Source organism: Centroberyx affinis, unplaced genomic scaffold (assembly GCF_046629955.1).
Source record: "Centroberyx affinis isolate AG114_WGS23_722 - 3 ecotype Tasmania unplaced genomic scaffold, CSIRO-AGI_Caff_v1 ptg002323l_1, whole genome shotgun sequence".
Classification (NCBI taxonomy): Eukaryota; Metazoa; Chordata; class Actinopteri; order Beryciformes; family Berycidae; genus Centroberyx; species Centroberyx affinis.
Window position 1 is genome coordinate 335810 of NW_027280592.1, and position 22617 is coordinate 358426.

Below are 22617 nucleotides of genomic sequence, written 5' to 3' on the forward strand. Positions count from 1 at the left end.
AGAGACATTGGGAGAGAGAGAGAGAGAGAGAGAGACAGAGAGAGAGAGAGAGGGAAGACAAGTGACAAGGATATTATGGCTTTTACACATTGATCAAAAAACAGGAGAAAACAACAACGATCGCTGACTAGCTCCCTGGCTACCACATGTGTTGGTATAGCAACCAATGAGGGAATTATCAGCACAGTTGGAACGCATTGTTGGCCAATCAGGTTGCTTGGCTGAAACTTCTCCTTGCATGTCAACTGCAGGCTTCAGTCTGTCTTCTTCCTAATGTCAACTGTAATCACTAACCATACCTTGCTGTCATTCACATCCGTCTATCTTTAGCACGCATCACTTGCTGACACACATACATGAATACATCCACACATACATCGGTTGCTGCCTGACAAAGCAGCGCTATCCAGTAGCCCTGGACACACAAGCATTGCCTGAAATCAATCATAAGCCTGAAATTGCTAGAAATCACAGATCATGTCGATGTATGCAGTTATAATGAATAGGTTCTCGTGTGCTAGAACATAAATGGAGAACGGCAACTCAGACTGAGGGAAAAGAAAACAGGAGGTGGAAGATAAGGAAGAAGTATGTTTTTACATATTTAGTTTGTCTGCATACTTGTATGTGATTACATGTTTATTTGTCTGCATACTTTCATATAGGCCCTCACTCTTATGTAAATTCTTCAACTACTACTACTACTACTGCTACTACTACTACTACTTCAACTTCATATAATCCAGTGCTTTGTAAACCATACTTGTTCCACTCAAATCAACTTGGTTCAGGAATCTGCTTGAATCAAGCAACATGATCAAGTGGAGTGATCTGGCTTTTTGTAAGATATTATCCATCTTTACTCAAGTGAAACTCCATTGGAAACAAGTAAATTTAATTTATAAATTACCAAATTGTCTGATTTTTTCAGTTGTTCTACAAAATATTTTTTTTGAAGACTTCATGCAAGATTGACTGAGTGTTTAGAGAGCTGTTTTGCTGTTTTGCAGTGCTTTGTTTCCATTGCTGGTAAACAAAGAACGCTTGAATTGGGTGAGAGTTCACCGATGAACAGTTTTCATGCACAATCACATACACACACTCTCATCCATCCATGTGCATGCACACGGACACACACACACACACACACACACACACACTCAGCTTTCCCTTGAGAGGGGATAAAGGGTGTGGACCCCTCCATTGTATACCGATCTTAGAAGAATCACTGCCAGGATTTCAAAGCCCACCAGGGATTAAAGCATTATGTAAACCAAACAGGTTTTCTGGGACAAGGAAATATGTAAGACAAACCAGTACAGTACAGTGAGTAAAATTGAGTCAATACGAATAGAATGACTGGGCCTTGTAATATTCAATTGAGTAAGTGTCAAGCAATGAAGGCAGTTATGATATAAACAGAGGATTATTTCAGTCTATTGATATTTAGCTATGCTGACAAGCCACTAAAGCTTCAAACCTTGACAATCCTACACTGCAAAAATATCCAACATTTACTGTATATCTGTAATTTAGTGTAGTATTGAATCTTAAAACATTGTTTTCCTTAAAGCAAGTAAGAAAAATCTGCCATTAGTCAGATTTTCACTCCACTAGTACCAAGATAATCTCACTTAATCCAAGGAAATTCTACAAGCAAGCTGATTTGCATTGAAAACAAGTGAAGTGATATCACCTTTTAGTAGCTTTTTGTTTCACTCGTTTTAAGAAAAATCAGATAACTGAATGACATTTTAAGAAGGGGATTTAATTTTTTTTGTGTGTGTGGTGCCAAATCGTACCGTCCTCCGCTCCTGGCTCCAGTCCAGCTGTTTTCCCATGATCTCGACGATGCGTGGCAGGGCTTCGTCGGCCGCCTGCACGTTCAGGAAGCCCAGGCGCGTCCGGCGGGCGAGGACGTCGATGGCCGTGCAGGCGTACTCCTTGATGGCGTACAGGACCTGTGATGGAGAACGAGGGCAGACACGCTCTCATACAAGGAAGACTACAGGGTGTTTGTGTCTCTTCATACAGTAATAATATTGTAATGTGATACTTTATTGATCCCAGCAGAGAAATGTTCCTTCTGCTTTCCCCCAGCTACAAAACAGCCAACACTGTTTGGCTTTTCAACTGTTTTCCTGAATTATGTGACCAAATCTCAAAATAAAGCTAGGATCAAGACACTGTCACTTGATTCAAGAAAATTCTGGGTGTGAGAAGTGAAGTTACACTGGAAACAAGTGCAACCATCATCCCACTAGCAGACTGTTTCACTTGTTTGGAGATAACTTTTGAAGACTAGATAAATTTATAAATTTTTGCAACATATGTATGACAGATAGTACTTTACCTCGGCCTCAATGTAAGGGAACTCGGACACCAATCTCGTCCCGACTATTGGCCATCTCTTCCCAGTGACCCGGGCCATCTTGGCCACGTCGAACGCCTTTCCCCCGTACGTCGATGCCAGGTGTTGTGCTACCTGTGGATTCAGACGAAAATACAAGATATAACACCATGTACTGTCCTGAGAGGAATTCAATTTGCAAGGCCAGTGCAGTGTGTATCATCCCCAACAGTGGACCACATACAACTAGAGCTGAAAGATATTGACAAAAAATCTAATTGCGATTATTTGACAGAATATTGCATTTATGAATTAAACCAGTTTTTCTTGTCATACATTTTTTGCATGTTGTTAAGAAAACATATAAAGGTCAGTGTGCAGGATTTACTGAGTTTGAGTATGATGAAAGATTTTCACCAATATTATACTTGATTCATGGACCAAAGATTACCAAAGTAGATCTAAAACACCTTGTTAAGAATAGCAGTTCGTATGCTCCTCTCTCTTGCAGCCTCTGTGATTTGGAAATTACAGAAGTTCATATTGCGATTTTGATTTTTTTTCGATTAACTGTACAGCTCTACATATAACCTCTTCCACATGAAGCTTGAAAAGTCAATGATAAGTTGCGTTTTAAGTAGCTGCTGGGAAGGTGCTGTAACTATTCCAGTTTATTATAAATCACAGCAAAATACTGCATAGTACTGCAACTGGACTGCAGTTTCACTACAAATATTTACAATAAGGAAATACTATTACTGTTACTGCTACAACTAAAAGCACAACTACTCTTGCAACAAAAAGTGCTAAAATAAAAATATGAATAGTTGTAGTCATAGTAGTAATACTTTAAGTGCTTATTCGATAAAAGAATACTAATGTATGTGACCATGACAACAGGCTATTGTTCTTAAAACTAACATATGGATATTAACAAGTTGTGCACGCATTTACTTTTGGTCCTATAACAATATAAAAATGAAATGCAGGCGTTGGTAAGATGTTGGAAACAGGTTAAATAACGCTGATTGTAATGGCAGCTCCTGGTATTCAGATGATTGATTTCATCTCTTTGGAGTTAAACGATAAGCGTTAGTGCCGTTTCGTCGATGAGGTGTCATATGTTTCGAGAAAACAAAAGGGCTATTTGCTATTCAGATCGTTGGCTTGCCGATCATGTGAAAGGGCAAACGCTGTCCAAATATCAACAGTGACCTTTTAGGAATATTCTAGAGAACACTGCAGCCGGCGCAGAATGGCTCTAATGAGGAGTAAGTATACTGTAGGCACTTGGTGCTGGAGTGCTCTTCCATCCTGAAACATGGTGCTATTCAATTTAATGAAAACGCAAAGCTAATTAAGGAAGGGTAGTGTGAAGATGACTTGTAGCGTGATGTAAATCAATGTGCCCTTACTTAATGCCATTGATGAAACTTACAGCGTACAGTACATTTCAAGGTATGTCCAGTCTTTTGTGTAGCGGAAATGTCAGCATTGTTACAGTACATAGCAGCCTTAATGTCAGCTCCACTGCTGCCTAGTTAGCTGCTAGTGGTGGAGGAGGTGGATGTGTTTGGGTGAGTGTGCTTTTATGTGTGTGTTTGTGCATCAGTGTATGTGAGTGTGTGTGTATATCACATCCTGGATAGGTTATCTAGTAGAGTAGTGGCACAAACACTGCCAGAGTTAGGGGTTCGATTCCTTGTAGGCCTACCTGTGCTAAAAATGTACATAGTCTGTACTGCATGCAGATTGGAGTTTTAGTTATGCAAGCATTTCTAGGAAGTAGAGCTGCTCTGGAGGCAGAAATAATCTGAATCTGAGTTAAACCTCAGTGGGTGGAGCCAAAGACCCAGTTTTTCAGCACGCCACTTAGCTAACTGGCAAATTTGAATGGCAAAAAAGGAACTCTGTTGAAAATATAAATAAAAAGTATACATGGCAATGAGATCAACAGCTAGCTAACTAGCTTACCTAGATAGCTATAGGCTAGTATGGCTAGTTTGAGCTTGGAAGGTCAGCTAGCTAACAAGCTAACCTAGATAACTTAGTATGGATATATTGCATTTTGTCAGTTAATAGCAGAGGCTAGGCTTCATAATAATAGATATCTCCTCTCTTTTTCACTGGGCTTCAGTCTAACATTACTTAGCCAGGAAAACTGGTTCTTTGGCTCCTCCCACTAAGGTTTAACTCAACTAATGAGATTATTCTTGCCTGCAGAGCAGCTCTGCCTCAGAGAAAATTGTTTGCATAACTAAAACTCCAATCTGCGCACTTTATGATATGAGGCATTCTGTATAAAAGCATCCACCAAATGGCGTTTATTATGCACAAATCTGTCCTACCTCGTTCTCCAGGCCGTAGTCCTGGACCAGGCGGATGTAGAGGGTGGGGGTCCAGTCCTTCGCCCCCTCCAGCATCAGACCCACAGTCTTATTGGGCTGCGCTGAGAGGTTGTGGGCTTTGACGGCTGCATCCAGCGTCTCTTCAGCCATGGACCGGAAGGTAGTCCACTTCCCACCTGAACACACACACACACACAAAATTTGGCACGTTAACATGACTAATATATAATATAGTATACCACAGCTTTGGTACAAGATAATCCTCACATGTTCACAGAGACTGAGACCCACTGACCTGCAATGGTGACCATTCCACTTTCGCTGACGTTGACGATGTGGTTCCTACAGATGGACTGCGTGTCTTTGGAGTTGGGGTCGGTCACCAGGGGCCGGATGCCGCTCCACGCTGCCAACACGTCTCCTCGACGCACTGCGGATGCCATGCAGACAAGACACACACACACACAGTCACAGTTTGTTTTGTAAGACATAGTATGGACTAACCAAAATACTTCAATGGTAAATATAATGCTGAGTATACCCATGTCTGTTTTGCTACTCTCTATATTGATATAACCATTATTACCAGTTCATGAAAGCTTTTAACGTTTGCTGTTCACAGTTTTCCAGGCTTGGAAAACCCAAATTTTCAAGATTTTCTGGTCTTTCCGTGACTGTAGGAACCTTGAAAGGGGTGAAAGGGGGTTCCTGTACCTTCGACGTCGGGGCTGAGGTAGTTGCGGACCTCCGTCAGGATGAAGTTGATGTCCTCCTCCGTGGGGATGGGGTGTGCCGTCACGTTGGTGGGCGTGTCGGTCGTCCCGGCGATGGTCATCTTCTGCCAGGGCAGGAAGAAGATGACCCGCCCGTCACTGGTGGCCGGATCCAGCAGACCCATGTTGTCAGGACTGGAGGACAGAGGAGGGAGAGGGGGTTTATTAATAGTACTACTAGTAGTAGTAGATGTTGTAGCAGCAGTAGTAGTACTAATTGTAGTAGTTGCATTAGTAGTAGTAGTAGTAGTAGTAACTGTAGTAGTTGCAGTAGTAGTATTAGTAATTGTGGTAGTAGTAGTAATTGTAGTAAGTGCAGTAGTAGTGTTAGTAGTAGTAGAAGTAGTAGCAGCAGTAGCAGTAGTAGTAGTAGTAGTAGTAGCAGTAGTAATAGTAGTAGTATTAGCAGTAGTATTAGTAGTAGCAGTAGTACTAGCAGCAGTAATAGTAGTAGTAGTAGCAGTAGTAGTAGTAGTAGCAGTAGTACTAGCAGCAGTAATAGTAGTAGTAGTAGTAGTAGCAGCAGTAATAGTAGTAGTAGTAGTATCGTTATTATTGTCTCAAGTGTGTTGCTGCTGTGGCAATTGAATTTTCCCCTGGAATAAATAATCAATCTGTACTTTATCCAATCTATCTAATTTATCTAAGAGGAGGAGGAGGTGAATTGTAGCGAGGAAGAGGGCGGGCGTGGAGGAAACGATGGGAAGCAGCAGAGAGCGTACGAGGAAGAGAAGGAGTAGTTGAAGTAGTAATCGGAGTAAAACAAAGAAGAAGAAAAGGAAGCAGGAGAGGTGTGGGGAGGGGAGGGAGTAAGGAAGAGGCGAGGAAAGCGACAAACAGATGAATGTGAGGAGTTAGGGAGGAGGAGAAGAGGAAGATAAAAGATAGACAAATGAAAAACACAGATAGGGGGAAGACGAGGAGGGGAGAGGGGGCAGATAGGGGCAGGAGGAAGACGAGAGAAAGGGAGGAAGAGAATTAGGTGGTTGGCATTTCTGGCGCTGTTCAAAGGGCTTGCGCTCCCTCGGGTTTCGCTCAATAAGCTTCACTGAACTTTAAAACCCCCGACTTCAACAAAACCACCCTATTGCTCTGCTGTACCTTAACCAGAGTAGATTGTCCTATACATGTAAGGATAGGTCAGGGAATAGTTTAGCCAGCTTTGTTTACGTATTTGTACATAGAAATGAGAAAACACAGAGAAAAGGAAGAAATGAAATGTACAAATGTACGCAGCTGAGATTTGCTTCAGCTCTTTTCTATCCATAGTCTCCAAAACAGGTAGGAAAGCAGAGAAAAAAAGGCTTGAATTAGTGAGATTTATGACTGAATGAATGTGTATTACCATGTATAGATCATAGCCATATTGTCTTTTATATGGGGCTATGGACCTACATTCGCAATTTCTTTTAAGCACTATACGTCTAATGTATTTCTTTTGTGTCTGGTTTTGTATGTCTGTTTTTAGCCGTCATCATTTTTGTCACATGGTTCTTTGTATTATGTGAATGTTTGCCTGTAGCATGAGATGCAAAACAGATTTCTTTGCAGAAGGATAATTAAGTACTACCTCTGATCTTATGGCAGAAGGAGCAACAGAATGAAAACAAGGAGATTAATAAATACATAAGAAAAATAATACATAAGAAAATGGTGGGAAAAAAAGCTTTGACCTGCACTAGGCAAGATTTGTATAGAAAAATACACCTGTCTTATCAGCCTAAATCACAAAGTAGGGCTGCAACAGAGAAGAAGAAGGAGAAGAAGGAGAAGAAGAAGAAGAAGAAGAAGAAGAAGAAGAAGAAGAAGACTGTGCCATCACTACTAATTGAGATGCTGTAGAGTCGCCCTATTTACACAAATAATATTCTGATGTCAGGTATGGTCATGTGAAATCCAAACTGTCTCCTAAACAGCAGCAACATCTTTTCTTCTCTCGTCTCTTTGGTTTCTTTGGTATAAAGCATCACAGACCGACTGGTTGGTAAACATGAGTGAGCTGTGTGCAGTTTACTGAAATCACACTACAGGATTTCTGGGTATTGAAGTTCAAACAGTAACCTCTCGCTGCCATTTGGAGCTGATTTGTGAGAATATGAATCTCAATTAAGTCAATGAAGATGTAAGTTATAAGCTTTGGGCTGTGTGATGTACGAGGATGTTATGTGCCGTACCTGTAGTAACCGGGGATGACGATGTGAACGCCGGCGCTGGGTTGGCAGATATTGTCAGTTTTCTGGTTGTCCATCTTCCTCAGCGAGTCTGTGAACGGCCCGGTGGCGTTGATCACACACTTCGCCCTCACGTCAAATTCCTGTCCTGTGAGGGGTAAAAAAAGAAATGGTCAAATGTCAGTGGTTTTAAGGAGAACGGGCACTCCACTGCCAGTATGGAGGGTGAAATTGAAATATCTCAGCTTTCAAAATGTCCCTCTATGACTTCTCCGAGACCCGATTTCTGTACAGGCCTCACTTTGAGAACCTCTGCATTAGGCCACCCTGGCACCCGGAGGCCTCACCTGTGATGACGTCCCTGCAGTGGGCGCCGCACACCGTCTCCTTGCCGGTCTGCGGGTCGATCTTCTTCAGCAGGTTAACCACCTCGGTGTAGTTGGCGATGGCGGCACCGTGGCGGGCGGAGGTGAGGGCGATGGCCAGGTTCATACGGGCGTCGTTGTGCTGCCCTGAAAGACAAGAGGAGAAGAAGAAGAAGAAGAGAGTGAGAAAATGGAGGAGGGAGAGCAACAGCAAGAGGACGGGGTCAGAGGAGGAAGAAGAGGACACAGAGGGAGAAAGGGAAGGAGGGAGCTATGTTTGCTTTAGATTTACATTTTATACATTTACATTTTAGACATTCAGCTCGCTTTCTTATCCAGAGCCACTTACAATGTGTACAAAAGCAAAATAAGTTTCAGTTCCTAGATCACCAACAGTACAAGGAACTGATAGTAAAGGCAAAAGCAACACAGCGAGCATTTGAAAGACGGCAAAGTGCAGGAGGTTCAACGTCAACTGAAACAAGCACAAAGTAAGAAAAAATCATATTAAAGCAGTTTGAAAACTGTTTTGAACTGATATCAGAAAGATACCTAGGTCCTGAAGCCACAAAGCACTGCATTGATCTTCTCAACTTTCATTTTGGAACAATATTTACATGGTTTTTCAACGTTGGTACAGGCCATCGACCCTAACCCTATCATCTATTCAACATCAAAATGCTTACTGGGAAGGTTCAAAGCCACAGCGCCCTAACAATATATGTAACAAATATTCCAGTGTCTCTTCTAATTGTATCTCTCTCCTTCACTGTCTTTTCTTTCTTTTCATGGCACTTGTTCTAACAGGAACATTGTAACAGCACTATGGCAATTTTGACTGCTTGTAGGTTTTAGTGACACAGGAATTAAAGCTTATTGTACTGATGAACTCAGTGTAAGTCACTCTGGATAAGAGTGTCAGCTAATTGCCTGAAAGTGACAAAAGTGGAAATCCTCAAGTTCCTTGTTTTTTGGGGTTCCATTGTGATGACATCTTTGGTGCTCAGCGCTTATTGCTGTGGTGTTTCTGCATTTCACTTCCTAGAAATCACTTGTCAATCAAACAGTGGCCGGTACAACAACGACTTTTTCCTTAGGTTTTCTGCAGTTTGAGTTTCTCTTTTTTTTGTCAGTTCAGCCATGGTGGCTATCGCTGCTCACGCTAACTACCCAGTTCTTCTTCTTCTGTTTATTCCAGACAAACCGCTGTAACCGCTGCGGGAAACATGAAACGCATCACTTCGTGTGCGGTGAAGGATTTTGGGGATTTTCTATGAACTGGATAAAGGTTGAATCACTACTGTGTTATAGCAATATAGAAAAATGGACATTCATTTATATAAAAAATGTCACGGAATATTACTTTAAATGTAAATGTAAACAAACTGATCACAAGAGAACTTAGGGAACTGACATGAAGGTGGTGCTTTAAAACAAGAGGATGAACTGAAAACACAGAAGCTGGATAGGTGAGAACTGTTTGACGCTCGCTGCCCTTTACATCAGATCATATTGAAGATTGGTGATTTTCCCTCATGGAAAAAAAAAACAATAAACAGGAAGGTTGTGATATCCCCCAGTTATTCCTCATCCAGAATATTCTGACATACAAACAAACACCAATCCCTCCCCGCCCCTACCCAGAATGCTCTGTTTTGGCTGTCTGTGTTTGTGGGTTTACTGCTCCTGTGCATAATAATTGCTCCTGGTAGCAGTGGCAGCAAGCTGGGGGAGAGACATGGCTGTTGTACCTACAGCAGCATAGACACAGTCCCATTTTCCAGAGCATTCCAGTCGTATAAACAAATACCACACTCCCACCCGGACAATTCAAAATGAGAGGGTTCCTGCTCCTTTATGCAGGATAAAAGAGTTGCTGTGGCTGTTGTTGTTTTTGTTGTTGTTGTTGGTGGTTTTGGTAGTAAGCTAGACAGGGAGAGGCACGGCTGTAGCAGGCAGCCGGTCCGACCGACGACGACGCTCCTCTGCGCTCCACACCGCCGGGAGAGAAGGTCAGATTTCGAAATGTCACGGCCGTGATTGTTCCAGACGGCATAATTGGAGAAAAGACGCCCCACCCCTCCGCCACCCCGGCCCCGGCCCCCTCAGAGCAGATGATGGGGGGGGTGGGGTGGGGGGGGGGGGTTGGAAATCAAACATAGACTACTTTGCACCAAGAAAATGCTCTCCCCTTTCCCCAGCTGCAGTAAATCCAGTTATTTACATTCCAGGTACATTCAGCTTCATGTTTGGAAATTTTGATCCCAAAAGGCTACAGTATGTATCCAAAAATGGTTAAAAAAAAAAATGCTACCTGATGTTCATGGTGCAATGTTTATAAAGCATAAACAACTGCAAATGTTACTGTTTTGGCGCTGCAAAAACTTACAGTAGTGAATTTTAATTTCATGAAACTCTTACTCTCTTACCAAGTATTTGGTAAGAGAACACATTTTCTCAAATGGTGGGTGACTCATTTTGGAAATAAATGTTTCAAGTTGTTTACATGTCAGAATATACTGTAATTACAACAGCAAACACAGATGAAATGTGTTTTGTGACGAGACATTTCCCCACAACTCCTCCTTAAGAGAGAAAATCTTTAAACTCTGGTGTCTACAAACGGTGAGGAGCACCAAGAATTTAAATGAATATTGAATCAATGACTTCTGGACAGAAAAATAACTTTCCTGATGTTCATAATTCAATATTTATAAAAAAAAATATAGAGGGTCTGTTCTATAGAATGACATAATTGTGCCACTTAATTTACCTACTACCCTTTAAAAAGTACCATAGTTGGTTTTATTTTGGTGCTACTAATCATGTTGTAAGAAAATGTCTAATATTCTTTTTTCAGATGGTGGATATCTCATTTTGTGTGACTCTTGAATAACAGAAATGAAAGACATTAGCCTCTCGTCGTTGGACAAGGCGATGAAATACTCAGTGAAGCCTGGCAGACAGATCGCCCGCAGACACAAAGTTGTTATTTTCAGTGGTGGAAAGGAAACGATGCCCGGGGCGAGAAGCTCCTCACACTCAGTTGGACGCTTAGCATATGGTTGGTTCTCCTCAGCGCTCATCCAGGGAACACACAACCTTTTACCCCACGGGGCAGAGGGCGCCCCACCGGCCTGTCAACACATTTTGTTAGGGACCAGTGGAGATGTGAAGGCCAGGGGCTAGATTATGTCTGAGCCCTTTTATAAAAATCTGTGTAATCTTCATTGTTCTGTTTGGCTTAATTGTACAATATTGTACGTGTATGGACAAACTACAGTGTATTTTTTATACGTGAAAACTTCCTCCAACTCATGATGCAATAATATTTCACAGGCTCTATAATATTACAATTTATTCAGAATCAGCACTTCCCTGACAAATGTCTTAGGTTTCAAAGCGTAGTTGTTAAAGTAGTAATCCGTTGTTAAAGATTCTCATTTATTTTTGTTTTGGCAACATATTTGCACTGCATTTCCCAGAGACCACTTCAATCAAAGAGTGTGGGCAGTTCAATTCAAGTGAGAAAAAACAAAACTAGAGTTACAGAGGCGTTCCTGTAATGTTTTAAATCAGCAATTTCCATCAATGGCTAACAGCAGCAAAGTGAGTAGATTATATTCATTGTCAATGGAGAAGAGTGGAAAGGGGCAACGAGGGGAATGGCAAGAGCAATGAAAACTACTTAACTGCCTTGTACTTGTTTATAGAAAATAGATGAGAAATGAAACAATAAATGAAGTGTACATTTTAAACTACTTTTCATGCGTGGTGGTTTCTACATGGAGATCTTCTCTGCCCATCTGCATTTCAAAACTCGCCTTCACTGCTAACTTTAGGCAAGTAGCAGCTAAACCTCTATTGGTGTAACTTTAAGTGTTATGGAGCAGCGACTCACCATCATAGTAGACGATGGCTCCCACCAGCCTGTCTTTCTTCAGCATGGGGAAAAGCTCCAGGGCCTTGGTCTTACTGAGGACGTAGCTGCTCTTCAGGCACTGAGTCCCAGCCACCAAGTCGTACATCTTGATACCGGCCCAGTAGTAAGGCAGCTGCCACCATCTTGGAAAGAGAAACACGTTGACTAAGGTTACATGGAGACCACAAACTGGATTATCTATTTAAACCCCCTCAAAGTGGTGTGAATATTGGTGTGGGCTGACATGTTTACACACAGAGTCTATGTGGGTGGCTGTTTACATGTCTACTGCATGTAATTATCTGAGTGTACACTGCTTTCTGTCAAGTGGATTTGTCTCCCTCTTCTTTTAGCTAACTGATAATGTAGAATAGTGGTTCTCAACATGGGGTCCTTGAAGGGGTTCCAGGGGGTCCCCTGCAAATTGATGAATTGTTAAACTTCAGCATTATTTCATTTACAAGAAGTTAACACAATTAGAGAATGTAGAAGAATGACTGTTTTGATCATAGTGTCACTGTTATCTCTCTACCTACAGTACAGGTAGTCAACACATACAAAAACCCAACAAATACAACAACGGAAACGAGTTGTAAAAGAAGAAACGCGCTACAGAATGCCAAAGCAAATACATTAACAGTAAACCAGCTGTAAATGCAAAAACAATGCAAACTCAAATATCCTTTCAGTCCTCTGGAGAGAATATTCACCGGACACTTTCATAATTTTGACCCAGCCAACAACATTTTTAGGATGGAATAGTTCCTCCAAACATTTTGTTACCTGCCAAAGTGGCTGGTAATGTAAACAAACCTACCAGCCAAAGCAAAAATGTATAAGCATTTGTTTGCTGGTGTTAATTTTGCATCCTTGAGTCAAAATTATGAAACATCTTCCTTATCTTATGACTTCTTCACTTGACCAATGGAAAGTTTCACCCTCAACAGACAAAATCTCTATCCGCTGCTTGTTTCTGCTTGTGTTTTATGATGTTTGTAATCTCTCTCTAGGCTTATTTTTGGCATTGTTGTGTGTTTTGTGCAGGATTTTTGGCTCGCTAGCTGTATGAGTCAGATACTTACTTGTAAACAGGAAGCATGATGGGTAGTGGGGCAGATAGATGAGGAGCAACCTCCAGCAGGTTGGCTCGCTCATGGAGGGCTTCTTTCACCATCATGTACTGTTTCAATAAGGATGAGAGGAAGAATAAGAAGATGAAGAAGACGCAGACGAACAAGATGATGAAGACAAACAAAATGAAAATGAAGAGGAAAAAGAAGAAGAGTTTTGTAACACACACATATGAAACAATGATTGGAAAACACTGCAAAGTTTCTTCAATATTATATTTTTTCAATTTCTAGCTGTATAATATTAGTGTTTCACAAAAAAGAACATTGCTGAGGATGACAAACTTAATGAAAATACAAAAACACTCAAATTCCTCACCTTTTACCCACTGACACAGATGGACCATTTTAGGCATTTTAGGCTCTTATCCAAAGTGGCAAAATCAGGACAGCATCACCCTAAATGGCGCAGAAAGGAAAGACAATCCACCTACCTGTTCGTAATCCAACTTCATGATGGCCTTTTGCAGGTAGCGGACTCCACCGTGGATTAGCTTGGTACTTCGGCTGCTCGTGCCCGAAGAGAAATCGTTTCTCTCCACCAGGGCAGTTTTGAGGTCTAGGACAGATGAGAGAAGACAAATCAGTTTACAGTCTGCTATGATTAATATGTCTTAGAACACAAAGGCCTACAATTAGTTATCAGATGCACCTTACCTAATACTGAAAGGAAAGAAATGGCTGCCATACTATAAAATGGGCTGAAGCCCTATCAAAGGCTGGTTGGTATCATCTATTACACAAAGACCATATTCCAGTGTATTAACTTGTGTATTAACCTATGGAAAAGCACTGTGAGTACACATAATTCTGTATAAAGTTCCTTAATACATAATGTGCTTATAACAGATTACAGTGTTAGTTGCACAAACATTTTTTCTGAGGCTCTGGAGGCAGAAATAATCTCATTGGCTGAGTTAAACATCAGTGGGTGGAGCCAAGGGACCAGCTTTTCAGAGCGCAAGTTAGCTGGCAAACTTGAATTGCAAAAGAGTTCCTCCTTTGCAAATCGTAATCCAACTGCAAACTCCTTTGCAATTCAAATTGAAATATTAAAAAACTGTAAATGCTGATTACTGTTTCTCATTCATTCATGACCATGACATTCATGATGTTGGAAGGTCAGCAGCTAGCTAACTATCTTACCTAGATATCTACAGGCTACTATGGCTAGTTTGAACTTGAAGGTCAGCTAGGCTAACTAGCTAACCTAGGTAACTTAGTATGGATAGATTGCATTTTGTCAGTTATTAGCAGAGCATTAGGCTTCATAATATTACCTTCCTCCTCTCTTACCTCTTGTTTTTTTAACTGGGCTTCAGTCGGACATTACAGAAAAACTGTTTCTTTGGCTCCGCCCACTGTCTGATGTTTAACTCAACCAATCAGATTGTTTCTGCCTCCTGTACAGCTCTGCCTCTGAGAAATATTTGTAGAACTTAAACTCCAATCTTTGTACATACAAAGGTGAAACAGGACAATGTATGTATAACCACGTTCACTTTGTACTTACATTGTGCTGTTACACCATTTTAAGTTCTTTATACATTAATAGATTTTCACTGAATCACATCATTATTGTGCGCTTACAGTACTTTCACAGGGTAACACATTGTAGATTGTTACCGGCTGGTCTCACGCCAGCCTACGACTCGTTTCCCTCCATGAATCATGACTCAACCTCAATCAAATCATTTATAGACCTTGTGACGTCCAGCGTGTGGGAAGTATGTGAAAGCAGCTACGGCCCGGTGACGGTGAGCTTACTGCGTGTGACGGCGTCTAAGGCACATCCTGCGCCCGTGGCTCCTCCTCCAACAATGAGAACATCAAACTCTTCAGTGTTTTTCAGGGTCGCTAGCTGGGCCTGCCGGGTGGGGAGTTCATCTGCAAAGGGAACCTTCAGCTCTGCTTCGGCTGCCACGTGTGCTAACCGGGCCTGGATGGGACACACACACACACACACACACACACACACATACACACACACATGGACATGCATATGCACGCGCACACACCAACACAATTAGCACACCGACATCCAGATTAACTTAAGGCAGGTTCATATACAGTCCCTGATTTGCTCCAATTGATTTCACAATGTGTTTATATCAACCATATCTATGTCAAATTCTATGTTACATCCTATGTTAAATTCTAGATAAAATTCAAGGTTAAATTCTAGGTTAAACTCTACAAATGTTATATATACTTTCCTTGAAGTGCATTTTGAAGCATTATAAGCACATTGTAAACACATCACAATAGTATTATAAGTGCTTATGCACAATTCTTGCATTATAATCACGACAGGAAATTACATGCGCTGTAATGCATAATGACTTGCATGCATTTTAATACATTATGAATTTGGAATGAGATGATTATTAGCCATACAGTTGTCCAAGAAAGTAATCAACCTCAGGAGTTTGCTTGCTTGTTTATAAAATAGAATATATTATGTTCTAATTAATGTAATACAATGTACATATCATTGCATAATACCCGGAAGTGTGTTTATTATTACTGTGATTGTGGGTATGATGGTGATGTCAGCAGTACTTAGCTGTGCCTCATACACAGTGGCATCACTGTCCAATAATCAATAATCACATTGAAGAATGTACATATGGCTTTTATACACTTTTTATACTCTTTCCCTAAGTATTATGTATGAATATGAATGAAAAAACAGCAGAAAGCAAGAACGACTGTTTCCTGGTTACAAGAAGTCGCATGGCAACCAAATATAAGAATTATCAGCACAGTTGGAATGTATTGACCAATCAGACTGCTTTGCTGAAACTACCCTTTGTAGAAAGGATGGTTGGAATGTGCTTATATGATGCCTTATAATGCCTTGAGTGAAGTGCCACTAAAAACATCCATAACATGTTAGATATTGATGAGTGACAAAGTGAGGTTTACTACCTGAGTGCTGAGGGTTTCTACCTGCTGAAACGTGCTGCTCAATCAACCTTCTACAACCCACAAAATGATCAAATTCGCCTTTGAACGTCATTTATCCCCATTGTTTGATTAGCAAAAGCATTAAAGAAATTAATCACATCTAAATGAAAACACAGCTCCCCTTCGACACGAGGACGTGGGATTTCACTTCTAATGAAATATTTATTCATTTTTCTATTTAGCAGTTCAAGCTAAATGATTGCATCAAGCTGCTTTGAAGCCAAGGCGCCATTTGACTTGCAAATATTCGCGGGCGTTTGTAATTTAGGTCTGCAACAGCAAACAAGAAGACGATATAATCATTGTCTATTTTTGAGGATGCATACAGATAAACACCGCCACAGAATTAAGCACCAGCGTGCCCCTGCAATCAAGTTAAGTCGATGAATGGCACAGCAAGGCCCATGCTAATGACCAATCGGCCGCTGTCTTGAAAACTTCTCCAAGCCATATGCCCTTGCTAAAGTAGACAAGACGGACATTCATCTCATTAGCATTGCAATTTCTAGGATTAGAGGCATGCATGATTACAAATTATTGTGAGAACAATTATATTTCATCAGGTTCGACTTTTTGCTTACCAATCCGTGCTTGGTTGAGGGGACGTTGACGGGGGGGGAGAAGACATTAGCGCACCGGGACACAAAACAAAGTTTATATTAGGACGAAGAGTCAAATAAAGCATGGCATGTAGTGGTATGGCGCGCCTTAAAAATAGGCCTAACTGAGGTCAGAGGTCAGGGGAGACACAGCTGTTTCCTCATCTCAAATGCGGTCAAGCCACTTGGCTATTTCCGTATTCGTGATGATGCTCCGTGGCAGCGCTTGGAGCCTTGACAACTGAAACAAACTCATGAGACAGTAAGCCTGATCATTTCCAGCCGGATAATATTCCTGTCACCAGTCATCAGAGTGGGATATTAACGTCAGACACCAGCCAAATGCTGGTAAATCTGTCTACCATTAAAACTCTGTCAATTGTCCTCCAAGAAAAGCTGAATTTTGCCACTTTGACAAGCAACTAAACATCATTTGGAGGTTTTATTCCTTTCAAAAACTCTGGTCGGCCGGTAAGAGTTTTGGGGTTTACCTGCCACTGTGGCCTATAGATAAACACTCAGTTTCTTGTCCTGCTTGCAATATATCAAATGGATAGGAACAATCACTAAATGCACCTAAAATGTTATTTAGCTGTAGCATGCTACAAACTAACAAACTAGCACATTGAGCAGAAAAAAATAGTTTGTAAACCAGAGACGCAGCATGGTTGATTTTCACAAGTCAGTTGTTTTTTATTCATAAACTGCCTCAAAAACCAAATTTGTCCTAAATACAGGAGCCAAGTGATGTGTTACCAAGGCAACCATCACTAAGGGGTATTAGCGTCCCACTCAGACACTAAGAGACTCTGGTTAATACTTCACACCATCCTCAGCAAATCAGGAAGTCAAAAAGGGGGTGGGGAGAGGGTCAAAATTCCCATTGCGTTGACTTCCCCCCCCCCCCATTTCAACCCCTGTTGATTATTTCAACGTACACTTGACCTTATTAGCTTATTTTGAATAATAACCAAATAGAGTAACAACCAAACCTCATAAGACTCTTAGGATAAGCTCTCCTCAACTCTTTAATTACATTTCTGCAGTGAGGAGGAGCTGATTGTGTAATGGGAGGAAATGGACACAAACAGAAAGATCCTAAATTCCTATGACTTTGATGGTGGTGGAGCTTCTGACAACTATCATGTAACTGAGCATATCATATAATGTAGTGTATTGTATCATTTAATATATCAGATCGTATTATCAGTTTACGTAATGAATAGAATAACTACTGTCTAATTTATGTAATGAATGAGCATTGTTCATACTTCCCTGTTTTGGGTGCTAATGGGCCTTTTTAAGTGCAAGGCAAATTCCCCTTGGGGCTAATAACATTCTATTCTCTAACCTGCTGTTACACCCACAGACATCATTCCTACCACTTAAATTTTACGTTAAATTGATTTCTCGACCCTGCAAACATATCTTTAGGATTTGGAAGCAAGTCTCTGTCTCTGTTAGTTTCATAGTTATGGCTGAAAAACAATAATCGTCTAGTCCAAGATCCTTGGCCCAAAGCTGATCTGTCCACTAAATTTCATGGAAAATCAATTCATAGAAATATCCTGCTGACGGACAGACAAACTAACTAACAGGGGAGAAGTTAGAAGAGGTTATCCTTGGCAGAGGTGACAAATTATTGATCACCTAATGGAGGGACGACATCAAATTGGTACCAAAACATTCACAAGATCAGAGAATTTCACAACATCCTCTGCATCCACAGTGTGTCTCTCTACGAATGACACCACAGAGATAATAACGTAATGATATTCAATACTGTAATTTGCCTTTTGTGTCAGCAGAAGGTGTCACACATTTTTCAATGAATGGAATGAAACGGCAGTTAAACTCAGTATGGGTGCTGATGCCTGTCAGTGCACAAAAAACAAAATTGATTTGGCGAAATATATGAAGAGTCCAATTCCAAAACTGTGTATCCGTTTAAGTTTGTCACTCAATAGCTCTAAAATACAGACGATCCGTTCTATAAAAGTGTTTGGTGACTCTTCATATGTTCCTTAATCATAATCACAGAGCAGAAACAGAAGTGATGCACAGCAGCAGGTAAGCAATTAAAGAAACAAACAGCCTGCACTTTACAGCAAACCACATTCCTATGTCTAGATGGGACATGCCCTGAAAGGCGTCCCCTCCCTGCTTCATCTTGGCTCTCAACTGATGCGGGTGTTTTAAGGCCGATACAGATACCGATATTGAAGTCTGACACCCAATATTTTGTGCCGATATTCAACATCTCTAAATTTGACTATTTCCATGCTCCAAAAATTGCAAGTATTCAGTGTTTCTCCCAGAATGTTACTCTTTTCAGGGTGGAAAAGAGTAAAATGGTAACCTTTACACACTGTCAGAAGAAAAAGGTGCAGAGTTGTACCTTTTGTCTCTGGGGCTGTACCATTTTTCTGAGAGTGCATGAAAAAGTAGTTTACAAAGAAGAAAAATCATTAGTATGGGTCTCAATGGAGAGTTTTAGTGTCCCATGATGGTCTAAATGCTGTTTTAGAGGCTTTTCCACCCTGACAAGAATAACATTCTGGGGGAAACACTGAATACCTTTCATTTTCTGGGAATTTTTGGCATGAAAATGGTCAAATTCAAAGATAGTGAATATGGGCACAAAATACTGGCTTTCAGAAGCTTCAATCCATGAAATTTTGGTATCAGGCTTCAAAAACCGCATATCGGTCGAACCCTACTCATAGCTACTCTTGCAAACAATGACAATCCTGTAGGAAAGGAGATCCCATCAGCTGGTTATGTTTAGGCTACACCCTGGAATTTATCCAGAAAGTAAACATGTGACATAAAGCCAAATATATGGTGGAACTCTTACTGTACATGCAGTTTCATCATGTCAATTTCAATTTCTGTTATAAAACAGTTTACAGGCTTGACAACTTATCGCATACAAATCAACAGGTGACATCTCTTATCAACATACCTGTGTCTTCCTGTATTCGAGGAGCTGTGATATGCCGAAGATCGTGGCGACCGAACCCCCTCCTATAACCGCCGTCCGTTTCAAAGCCCTCCTGAACGCCATTGGTCCTGCAGTGAAAGCACAGTGTACTGAGGAAACTGAGTGTTACAAACCCGAGCGCTACCCCGGGTTTTAATGCTTTGACATGACAGGTGACCACGTGAAGAAGAGGGTATGCGGCCTGGGGGGGGGGAAGAGGTGTGGTGGCCCAAAGAGTCTGTGAGTCAGGCTGAAGGACAGAAGAAGAGGACAAAAGTTCACGTGAAGAAGTCGTGGACAGAGGAGGAGGAAGACAGACGGAGAGAAAAGATGCATACCTGTGCTAATGGCATGACCTCTTGTGTGTGTGTGTGTGTGTGTGTGTGTGTGTCTGTGGACTGTCACATGTCACACAGGATGGGAGGCAGAAAAGATCATCAGTCCAAAAGTAACCAGACGACTTTCTCCTACATTTTGCAAATGCCTTAAGCAAATACATTTTACATTACCTAACCATTTAGATGATTCTTATCCAGAAAACAAACAATAATAAGCTTAAAATCCTAGATCAACAAACGCCTTGTGAAATGAATATCTGTGTTTCTGACTGTTTAACACATTTCTCTCCATATGCTTTAATAATTAACTGTTTTGTGAGCTGTTTTGAGCTGTTTTGATAACAAAAAGGTAATGATTGTGAAGATGAGGCTTAAGGTATTTCTTCAGTCATAAGGGATGTTTCATACCAGGCGAATTCTAGTGGACAATAACACACTCTCCAAACCAAGATTAGCTTAAACTTCAGGGTACGTTGTATTAAATCCTGGACTCCATGGATGCATTCCAGTCTCACAATGTCCCCATTTAGCCGTAACACTCACAGTTACGAATAACAAGGGTTTCAGTCTATTGTGTAGTAGTCATCGCCATAAAATGTTATTTTTCTTACAAATTAAATATTCTGCCAAAGAGGTGAGATAATTCTACTTCTTGCCAATGCAGGTTTACTTCTTGTCACAGACATTTCTTAGTAACAAGTGTGAATATCTTAAAACAAGGCAAAATAAGGCAGATCACTCCTTTAAACAGGTTTTTTTCTACTGGAAGCAAGTGAAATTATTCCACGCTATTTGCAGATTTTTTATTTGTTTTGTGAAAAAAAAAATATTTTAAGACTAAATACAACATTAAATGACTTAGCCTAAACATGGACTTGAAGTTCAGTAATAAGGGAGAGTTAAGATATGCTATATAGGCCTTGTACCATAGAGTCATAGTCATGTGTTGCATAATGAGCAGAACATAACACTAACACTGGCAGGGTTAGGGGCTCAATTCCCTCTAGAACAGCCATGCTAAAAATGTCTGTAACACACTTTAAATGAAAGTGTCCAGTAAGTGGCGTACACTCATGCACATCTTTATGTATGTTAAACTGAACAAAATATAGGCTACAGATGGCACAAATGCCAATAACAAACTATTATACTATAACTACTATTATAAGAGTCTAACTAACCAAGGAATTCAGTTTAGTTTAGGTAAGTACAGTAGCCTATTTATTTATCCATTAGAAAGACTTCAGAATAGATTCACCACAGTATTAAAATTGCATTGTATGATTCAACTATTAGTGTTTGCGTTCTAAATAAAGTTGTGAGCTACATCACCATATCACTAAAACCTAATGATAGCCTTTACTGAGTATTATTGGTAGGTTAGGCTGCCTTGAGGAGCTGCTAACCCTTAAAGAATGCTATTAGTCTGGCTTTCAGTTTTTGTTTGCATGAAAATAGAAAAAATTGGAAATATTGAATATTGGTGCAAAACCTTGGCTATCGACAGCTTCAAAGCAAAAACATATGTATCGCTATCGGCCTTAAAAAAAAACCAAATCAGTCAAAACCCTAGTCACCCATTAGTCACTTTCACCCCTTATACACCATTTATTGAGAGGTTATGACACTGTCATGACCTAGGGCCGGGCCTCCCAAACTTTTTCATCTCAAGGACCCCCAAATGTAGCGCCAATTAGGCCAGGGACCCCAGTTTGATAAGAATGTGCCATAAGGAAATCCCTGTGAGAAGAAGTGTGTTGTTCAATATAGTTCACAGGCATAAAATGCTACATAACTGTCTTATATTGTATGTGAGGAGGTTACAGTGCGGGAGAGTGAAGAAATCGAGAAATTAAATTTTTCTTCATTATGCTGGGGACCCCCTAAAGGACCCCAGGAGGTCCCCAGACCCCACTTTGGGAAATCAGTGACCTAGTGCCTTACATGGGCCTGCAAAGTCATTATGAGTCAGCAGGCAAAGGGGGGCTTTCTGGTTGTAAAAGTGGGCCGGCCCCTGAAGAGCCACATGGAGCTGCTCAAATGACGACAGTTACACGTTTCCCTTCCTTTTTCTTTATTTCAAGATGATGACAGAGAGGGGAAATAGTCCTGTTTATAGTAAGGACAAATGCCAGTATACAATAGACTGGCGTTTACTCTGTATACAGGAGTCAGAGCCAAACTCACTACACCAAGTCTGCTGTGTGGAAGCCAGAAGGAAATAGAAGACATAAACAGATTTTGTACTAAATGATAACACCGCTTATATTAAATGATAATAACATAATCAGGGCGAAGCAGCAGCAAAAACTGTCTAGGTTGTCAGTTATCTATTATCACGGACAGGAGGAAGTTGTCCGTGTTTGTGCGATTTGAAACTGACATCTGACTGTGGATTTAAGCTCGATTTGATCTTCGAGGAAAACCGATTCGCCTCTTCTAAGCCACGAACAGTAACGTTACTGTAATACAAGGTTACGAGAAGACGAGTTTTACCTCTCTCTACAGGGTGGGCTGTAAGGCTATTTCCCCTATTTTGCCTATTTTTATGGCTTCGGGCAACCACCACAATAGAAACATTAGCTTGGCATGTCTTCATAAGAAAGCAGAGCAGGTTTATGTTACAGTCTTTCAGTGTCAAACAGTCACTAGCGGAAAAAAAAAAAAA

General features: G+C 40.8%; 1 protein-coding gene across 1 annotated transcript in view; it reads right to left on the reverse strand.

Annotated features, from left to right (window-relative positions):
• LOC139655649 (glycerol-3-phosphate dehydrogenase, mitochondrial-like) overlaps nt 1-22617 on the reverse strand; it is a 32324-nt gene that overhangs the window by 9486 nt on the left and 221 nt on the right. Inside the window, exons 2-13 of the mRNA XM_071533099.1 lie at nt 19594-19700; nt 14827-14998; nt 13494-13618; nt 13012-13109; nt 11909-12072; nt 7990-8154; nt 7646-7790; nt 5413-5606; nt 4994-5128; nt 4699-4874; nt 2354-2485; nt 1803-1961 (exon numbers count right to left, since the gene is read on the reverse strand). Coding sequence (XP_071389200.1) covers nt 1803-1961; nt 2354-2485; nt 4699-4874; nt 4994-5128; nt 5413-5606; nt 7646-7790; nt 7990-8154; nt 11909-12072; nt 13012-13109; nt 13494-13618; nt 14827-14998; nt 19594-19695 — 1767 coding nt within the window. The 5' untranslated portion in view covers nt 19696-19700. The remainder of the gene's footprint in view (nt 1-1802; nt 1962-2353; nt 2486-4698; nt 4875-4993; nt 5129-5412; nt 5607-7645; nt 7791-7989; nt 8155-11908; nt 12073-13011; nt 13110-13493; nt 13619-14826; nt 14999-19593; nt 19701-22617) is intronic.